Source organism: Salmo salar, chromosome 16, assembly GCF_965601325.2.
Source record: "Salmo salar chromosome 16, fSalSal1, whole genome shotgun sequence".
Classification (NCBI taxonomy): domain Eukaryota; kingdom Metazoa; phylum Chordata; class Actinopteri; order Salmoniformes; family Salmonidae; genus Salmo; species Salmo salar.
The window spans coordinates 14582815-14592208 of NC_138306.1; the positions used below are offsets into that span (position 1 = coordinate 14582815).

The 9394-nt window shown below is 41.0% G+C and overlaps 1 protein-coding gene across 2 annotated transcripts in view; it reads right to left on the reverse strand.

Annotated features, from left to right (window-relative positions):
* LOC106573209 (engulfment and cell motility protein 3) overlaps positions 1-7517 on the reverse strand; it is a 32581-nt gene extending 25064 nt beyond the window's left edge. The window contains exons 1-2 of one of the 2 annotated variants that reach the window (XM_014148031.3): positions 7257-7517; positions 4505-4616 (exon numbers count right to left, since the gene is read on the reverse strand). In XM_014148031.3, coding sequence (XP_014003506.1) covers positions 4505-4582 — 78 coding nt within the window. In that variant the 5' untranslated portion in view covers positions 4583-4616; positions 7257-7517. The remainder of the gene's footprint in view (positions 1-4504; positions 4617-7256) is intronic. The other variant, XM_014148035.3, reaches the window with a different exon arrangement.
* Between the last annotated feature and the right edge of the window lie 1877 nt (positions 7518-9394).

The window sequence follows — 9394 nt, forward strand, 5'->3', positions numbered from 1 at the left end:
AAACTACCTGGTAATATAAAACTACTATTTTTTAGTGATCCAATATAGTATACTTATCACTTATCAAAATTTGGTTGTAATCCAGAGACGTTAGAAAAAGTATCTAGATCCTCTATGAGGCTGTGAAGAGTTCCAAATTGTGGATTCAAAAGAAAACATGAATCATCAACGTACAATGATTTAGTGTTGTTTACATTGTTGCAAATTGTCCGAAAAATTATTTTTATAATAATACCTCTCCTTTTTGTGAATCTCCTTATTGTTGTTATTATTATGATCATCATTATAATAATAAGTAATGTCGTTATCATTAGTGGTCTTTGTATAGTATCCTTGTATAACCACCATCAAGCTGTAGGCCTAAGAGCGCATCCTATTTAGTGTTAATACCGTAACTTACTTAGGCCTATATTTCAATATATAGGCTACTGTTGTCACACCCTGATCTGTTTCACCTGTCCTTGTTATTGTCTCCACCCCCTCCAGGTGTCGCTTGTTTTCCCCAGTGTATTTATCCCTGTGTTTCCTGTCTCTCTGTGCCAGTTCGTCTTGTATGTTGCAAATCAACCAGCATTTTTTCTAGTCCTCCCGGTTTTGACCCTTGCCTGTTTCTGGACTCTGTACCCGCCTGCCTGACCACTCTGCCTGCCTTGACCTCGAGCCTGTCTGCCACTCTGTACCTCCTGGACTCTGAACTGGTTTTGACCTTTTGCCTGTCCACGGCCATTCTCTTGCCTACTCCTTTTTGGATTATTAAACATCTTAGACTCCAACCATCTGCCTCCTGTGTCTGCATCTGGGTCTCGCCTTGTGTCATGATAACTGTATCAATCAATCATTCATTCGTTCATGCCATCACACAGCACATGGGTCATTCATGATTTCAAATGTGATCAAGCATACTAGTTTTAAAATAAAATAAAAGTGAATCTTGGAAAATGTACGTAAACAATAAATAAAGCGTTCACGAATGAATGCGACTGTTTTTAATCTTTGCTGTAAAAAAGGCTTTTCAAAAAAAACTTCATAACAGACTCTCTGGTACGCTTCTAAGTGTTGTTTACGTCGTTCAAATGGTCAGAAAAATTATATTGCAATCTAACGGTATAATATGCACGCAGCGTTAGCTCCTTACCTTCTTTTACTTGATCTACAGTATTTTCCACAACTAGTCAAATTTATTCCACAAGTCTGACTTCCCCTTCACCTCTTGAGCAACCAGTAAACATTCCCCCGTTTCAAGTTTATTTGTCACGTCCTCTGCATCCATTTTGCTGCCATGTGTTCGGAGTTTGTTACAACCAATTTATTGATGTGATTATGATATGCTATAAGTCAGGCCCAATTGGTCACGTGCATGCGATGCATACATGTGTCACGTAAAGAAAGCAAGGTTTGAGGGAAAAGGGAATGTTTTTCCTAAACAAATGAGGGATTTCAGTAACAGAACTTTTCAGTCAGAAATGGCTGTAATTATGTTGCAGCTTCAGCAACACGGACAGCGCGATAAACACTTGATGCACTGTGGTGGTCGCTGTGTGGTGGTCGCTGTTTACAGACAGATTATTTCACTTATAACTCACTGTATCACAATTCCAGTGGGTCAGAAGTTTACATACACTAAGTTGACGGTGCCTTTAAACAGCTTGGAAAATTCCAGAAAATGATGTCATGGCTTTAGAAGCTTCTGATTGACATAATTTGAGTCGATTGGAGGTGTACCTGTGGATGTATTTCAAGGCCGACCTTCAAACTCAGTGCCTCTTTGCTTGACATCATGGGAAAATCAAAAGAAATCAGCCAAGACCTCAGAAAAAAAATTGTAGACCTCCACATCCTTGGGAACAATTTCCAAACGCCTGAAGGTACCACGTGCATCTGTACAAACAATTTTACACAAATATAAATGCCATGGGACCACGCAGCCGTCATACCACTCAGGAAGGAGATGCGTTCTGTCTCCTAGAGATGAACGTACTTAAAAAGTGCAAATCTATATCCACAGAAAAACGAGTTCTATATCGACATAAACTGAAAGGCCGCTTAGCAAGGAGGAAGCCACTGCTCCAAAACCGCCTTAAAAAAGCCAGACTACGCTTTGCAACTGCACATGGGGACAAAGATCGTACTTTTTGTAGAAATGTCCTCTGGTCTGATGAAACAAATATCTAACTTTTTGGCCATAATGACCATCGTTATGTTTGGAGGAAAAAAGGGGGAGACTTGCAAGTCGAAGAACACCATCCCAACCGTGAAGCATGGAGGTGGCAGCATCATGTTGTGGGGGTCCTTTTCTGCAGGAGGGACTGGTGCACTTCACAAAATAGATGGCATCACGAGGAATTAATATTATATGGATATATTGAAGCAACATCTCAAGACATCAGTCAGGAAGTTAAAGCTTGGTCGCAAATGGGTCTTCGAAATGGACAATGACCCCAAGCATACTTCCAAAATTGTGGCAAAATGGCTTAAGGACAACAAAGTCAAGGTATTGGAGTGGCAATCACAAAGCCCTGACCTCAATCCTATAGAACATTTGTGGGCAGAACTGAAAAAGCGTGTGTGAGCAAGGAGGCCTACAAACCTGACTCAGTTACACCAGCTCTGTCAGGAGGAATGGGCCAAAAGTCATCCAACATATTGTGGGAAGCTTGAGGAAGGCTACCCGGAACGTTTGACCCAAGTTAAACAATTTAAAGGCAATGCTACCAAATACTAGTTGAGTGTATGTAAACTTCTGAGCCACTGGGAATGTGATGAAAGAAATAAAAGCTGAAATATATCATTCTCTCTACAATTATTCTGACATTTCACATTCTTAAAATAAAGTGGTGATCCTAACTGACCTAAGACAAAAGATTTTTGCTGGGATTAAATGTCAGGAATTGTGAAAAACTGAGTTTAAATGTATTTGGTTAAGGTGTATGTAAACTTCTGACTTCAACTGTAGTTGATTGATTAAAATACACAGGATGTGTCTGTATATGGAAAAATACACGTTTAAACATTTTGACCAATCGATTGGTCGAAAGAACAGATGACTCTCGGTTTACCAAGGTTTTTTCCCGTCGGGGACAGCCCTAAAAGAAATGCTCTGCCTTTTTGACACCACACTCCAAAAAGCAAGTCCTGCAGGCTGTAGTTTTTCTTATCTTGAGTATTGTCCAGTCATGTGGTCAAGTGCTTCAAAGAAAGAGCCGGCATCTGGCCCAGAACAGAGCAGCACGTCTCGCTCTTCATTGTAATCAGAGGGCTAATATAAATACTATGCATGCCAGTCTCTCTTAGCTAAGAGTTGAGGAGAGACTGACTGCATCACGTCTTCTTTTTATAACATTAATGTGTTAAATTCCAAATTGTTTGCATAGTCAACTTACACACAGCTCTGACACACATTTACCCCACCAGACATGCCACCAGGGGTCTTTTCACAGTCCCCAAATCCAGAACAATTTCAAGAAAGCATATAGTATTATATAGAGCCATTATTATGGAACTCCCTTCCATCTCATATTGCTCAAATGAACAGCAAAGCTGGTTTCAGAAAACAGACAGAGCAACACCTCACAGCACATCTCTCCCCTATTCGACCTAGATATTTTGTGTGCATGTATTGATATGTAGGCTATGTGTGACATTTTTAAATGCTTGTAGTTCTGTCCTTGAGCTCTTCTTGTCTATTAAATGTTATTTATTATGGTAATGTTTCATGTTTTGTGTGGACCTCAGGAAGAGTAGCTGCTGCTTTCGCAACAGCTAATGGGGATCCTAATTAAAAAAACGAATAATGTATAGTGCATGTAAAAAAAAAACACTAAATTGAAAACAGCACTAATCGCTCAGTAATATTTATTGCTGATAATTGCAAACGTGTAGTGTACTTTGGGTGACTTTAAAATTTCAGACTTGATTTGCTCTAACAAAAAAATGGATCAACCCCTACAAAAATATACATGAATTATTATCCACATAATAATGAACATTTCCTGTTGCTGCAGGATTATTTTCCTGCTGTAAGCAAACTGGCTCAAATTAACATTCTACATTCGAAAATACTTTGTGCCAAAACATCCATGTTTTCTTTACAGAGCGTGTAATGATCTTACCAGAGCTCTGACAACATACTGCATGACATTAACTTCACAGGCACTCGTATCTAGCCAACACCTTTTACTCAACTAAAGCCTTGGTCTATTAACAGTTTGACATCATAAACAACCATTACATTAGCACCCTACTTTACTATGATAACTTCTCTATGGCAGTTTTCTACGGCAGCAGCTGCTTCACAACTCTGAACACACTGCATCGATGCTGAGGTGCACCAACCCTTCATAAACCACATTATTAGCCCGCCCATCTCTGTCTTGCTACATAAACCACAGCTCTAACACAACTCACATGCTGCAGTGCTGATTTCTACTGTAACTTTCCACTCAGGATTTGATCGTTTCACTTTTCAACTCGGACTCGGGCTCCTCTCCTGTGTGCTAATGCTTACCTGGTCCAGTTGAATGAGCTGAGGGTATGCCCCTGGCATCTGGATGGCAATCTTCACGATATCCTTCTGTTGCGGCATCTTGAAGTGTGTTTATAGGTGTCCTCCTAAGTTTCTGAGACATAATAACCTTTTACTATCAAATAATTCACACAGTAAAATAGGGTTTCTGTAGGTTTCTGACCTGATCAGCCTTGTCCTCGAGTCATGAGAGCTTCCATTTTCCAAATGAAACTTTCTTCCTCTTTTACAAGTACTATGTCTATATTTTCTTCAGTGTGTACAGAGAACAAGGCCCTTTCTGTGTATAGGACTACACACAATTGAAGGCCAGACAGACAGACATGCATCCAGAGGAGTCCCAGAGGAGAGGAGACAGGCAAACTCTTTCATGCTCTCTCCAGCACATATGGAAACACTAAAGTTTGTTAAACAATTTTGAACATGCTTCACCTGATGAAAAGGAAAATCTGTGTGTGTGTGTGTGTGTGTGTGTGTGTGTGTGTGTGTGTCTCCCATCTGCGGGCAATGGAAATAACCTACTTACAATGATCACCACCAGTGTTTTGGCTTCGATGGAAACTAACCTGAAACTTTTCACTCACTTCATATACTAATACTCTTGAAGCCTTGTGAGAGACAATGATCTCCTGACCCATAACATTCCTATGCAGTAGCCTAGTAGCCTATCCATACAAGGATAGGGTGAGGTGTTGGTAGTGTAGGCCAGTGTTTCCCAAACTCGGTCCTGCCCCCCCCAAATAATCAAAGCTTGATGATTAGTTGGTTATTTGAGTCTGCTCTGTAGTGCTAGGGCAAAAACCAAACCGTGCACCCGGGGGGGGGGGGGGGGGGGGCGGGACCGAGGTTGGGAAACCCTGGTGTAGGCTACATGACAGGCTGGCAGGGAAGGAGGTGTTTGGGTTTCCAAGGCTCTCTCCCCTGCCTGTCCCAGCATGCATTGGGCTTGAGACTAAGTGGCTGTAACAAACATTTCGCACCCGCTATAACACCTGCTGAAGTTGCTAAACTGTGTACGCGACCAATAAACTGCTGCTACTGCAAGAGACAGAGGAGATAGAGAGACAGACAGAGAGAGAGAATGTGTGACCTCAACGAACACCTTTGTGATAAATTAGAACGCCGACTGTGAGCCAGGCCTAATCGCCCATCATCAGTGCCGACCTCACTAATGCTCTTGTGGCTGAATGGAAGCAAGTCTCCATAGCAATGTTCCAACATCTAGTGGAAAGCCTTCCCAGAAGAGTGGAGGCTGTTACAGCAGCAAAGGGGGGACCAACTCCATATTAATGCCCATGATTTTGGAATGAGATGTCGACGAACAGGTGTCCACATACTTTTGGCCATGTCGTGTATTACTGCTGTTCCCTGTAACGGTGTTAGTGATTATTATAGTGAACCACATCGTAATAGCGCCCATGACCATATAGGGCTATGCATTAATGTGTACCTTCGTGTATCCCTTCTGTTAGCCTGCAGAACTAACTCTGTGTGTTATGCCCCGTGACCCTCCGCCTGTCCCATTAGGGTGGGGAGGACGGGGCCTTTAGCTTCTTGGAATTCCAAATCTGACAGACCTCCACCTACAACTGCCACCACACACACACTTTGAAGTCTGTTGACATCGGCACCACCAGTTAAGAAGGGCTATTACTGCCTGAGACTTTACATTCTGGGTGCTGGGAAAATGGCAGTTGTCTACACAAGAGTGAAAATTGATCCATGGATCAAGAGCCAGTCCTTTCCTGGCGTGACTCATTTCAAATGTATATTGAATGAGTCACGCAGCGGTCTAAGGCACTGCATCTCTCTAAGGCACTGCATGCTAGAGGTGTCACTACAGTCCCTGGTTTGAATCCAGGCTGTATCATATCCGGACGTGATTGGGAGTCCCATAGGGCGGCGCACAATTGGCCCAGCGTCGTCCGGGTTTGGCTCGGGGTAGGCCGTCATTGTAAATACGAATTTGTTCTCAACTGACTTGCCTAGTTAAATAAAGGTTAAATAAAAATGTAAATTCTCAAATGGTGGTGCCGATGACAACCCGACTTCAAAGTGTGTGTGTGTGTGGTGGCAGTTGTAGGTGGAGGTCTGTCAGGGTTGGAATTCCAAGAAGCTAAAAAGGCCCCTTCCTCTCCACCCTAATAGGACAGGCAGAGGGCTTTATGAGTGATCCTAGGAAATCGAATCAATCTACATGAATAGTTTCATTAATTGGTGGGTATTTTGGAAGTAGTTTTCAGTGTATGCCAGCATCTGCTGTGAAATAGCTAATGCAGAGAAATTAGTTAACATTCCATCTTTGTGAAGTGTTGGGTAACATAAAATACTCATTGGTTCAACATACATTTTAAATCGATGAGTATTGCATATTACCAAATTCTTGACGAAGATGGAATGTTAACTCATTTCTCTGCATTAGCCATTTCACAGCAGATGCTGACATACAATGAAAACTACTTCCAAAATACCCACCATGAATTAAACTACTTATTATGTAGATTGATTCGATTTCCTAGGATCCCCCATTAAAGTTAGGGTGACTGATTAACGTTATATTGATAATGTCAACCCGTTTATTCTAGCTCGCTGTAGACACGGATAACGCTGTACTGGGCCCCCGGAGCCATTCGTACCAGGAATACTAAACATATTTGTTCCTTCTCGTTCGCAAAGTTTAGAGAACAATCAAAAGAAAATCTCTATTTGAGTTGAACATTTGTTTAGTTCTTACCTTTTTGAAAATAGAAGTTAGTGTCCTCGCGAAAGCCCAGAGTTCGAGAATGGAAGCATTTGCAATCCCTCCCTAGAAAGGACGACAATAATCCGTGAGAATTATATTTTGAATTTGAGCAATCTTGGAGAAGGCTCCCCTAGGCGGAGAAATGTCTTAACAAATTTCAAAAAAGTAATTGATAATTTAAAGTTCCGGGTTGAGTCGAGTCACACCCGCCCCCCTGTAGGAAGCAGCGTGTACTGACCATAGATCGACCAGCCCCAACTTTTCCGACATAGTGGGTTTACTGTAATCGGATGTGCATGTAAGGGAAAATTCTTTGAAAAGGCTATAGAGCACTCAAAAAATGATGTGAGATAGCTGTCCAGATTCAAAGATACTGTATATGCCATTTCAATTCTTTAGGCTACTAATCCATAAATTATATTCATCTGGTTTCTGATAAATATTGCCTGTTAGATTATATTATCTTGTGTTTTATACTGAACAAAAAATATAAACGCAACATGTAAAGTGTTGGTCCCATGTTTCATGAGCTGAAATGAAAGAGCCCAGAAATGTTCCATACACACAAAAAGCTTATTTCACTCAAATATTGTGCATACATTTGTTTACATCCCTGTTAGTGAGCATTTCTCCTTTGCCGAAATAATCCATCCACCTGACAGGTGTGGCATTTCAAGAAGCTGATTAAACAGCATAATCATTACACAGGTGTGCCTTGTGCCTGGGACAATAAAAAGTGCAGTTTTGTCCCACAACACAATGCCACAGATGTCTTATGTTTTGAGGGAGTGTACAATTGGCATGCCGACTGCAAGAATGTCCACCAGAGATGTTGCCAGAGAATTGAATGTTTATTTCTCTACCATAAGCTGCCTCCAACGTCCTTTTAGAGAATTTGGCAGTACGTCCAACTGGTCTCACAATCGCAGACCACGTGTAACCATGCCAGTCCAGGACCTCCACATCCAGCTTCTTCACCTGCGGGAGTCTGAGACCAGCCCCCTGGACAGCTGATGAAACTGAAGAGTATCTCAGTCTGTAATAAAGCCATTTTGTGGGGGAAAACTAATTCTGATTGGCTGGGCCTCGTTCCCCAGTGGGTGGGCCTATGCCCCCCCAGGCCGACCCATGGCTGCACCCCTGCACAGTCATGTGAAATCCATAGACTAGGGCCTAACATATTTCAATTGAATGATTTCCTTATATGAACTTTAACTCAGAATTGTTGCGTTTATATTTTTGTTCAGTATAGATGGCTACTGCACAGCTTTATGTAGTAGGCTAATGCGCATGTTTGGGGAATTTTTCACAATTCAATTAATGCAGTCATTAGTTTTGTTTAGGGTTCCTTATCCATATTCAGTTATAACATTGCATTACCCTCAATTTGGCCTTCTCTGCCAACAACAAGACAAGTAAAGGAAATTGACATATATATATTTTTTTACATATATAAAGCAACTAAAGTTATCATTAACCTATTATTGCAAATGCAATGATACTGTAGATCCTCTGAGCCTCTTAACACATCCAACGTTACATGTAAATAGACTCCGCTTGAATTCCCTGGGCATTGAAGGCTTCAGCGAACTGACAACACCACCCAAACGACAGATGGTGCAATGCTAATGGATTGGAGTGTTGTAAAGTGCAATGATGTGAGAGCACTTTGATACAGATTATCGTATTTTGAGAATATATTTTATACACCCAAATCGGTAATATATCTGACAGGTATAAAAAATAAATGCTGCTCTATAATACAAAAAAGGAAACAATGTCTTCTGGGAAAGAAATAAAACAAAAATGAACAGAACGAAATTAAGAACAACTATTCTCTCACACAAAGAACCAAGGCAACATTTGTATTTCCATAGTCAGGGTGAAAGTATGTGGGGGGACCTTTTCTATTGAACACGGATCAGAGCAACATATACAAAGACAACACTCAAAACGCTACCATACTTTATAGGAATTAATGATTGTTTCATGTATTTTTTTAACAGCTACAAACATTATTTTACATCGACTAAATAAAATATTTATATACATAATAATTGTAAGACAAACCAAGAGTGACACAGATAAATGTTGTAAAGTGAGTGAAACGTGTAAGAAAGAAAACAATG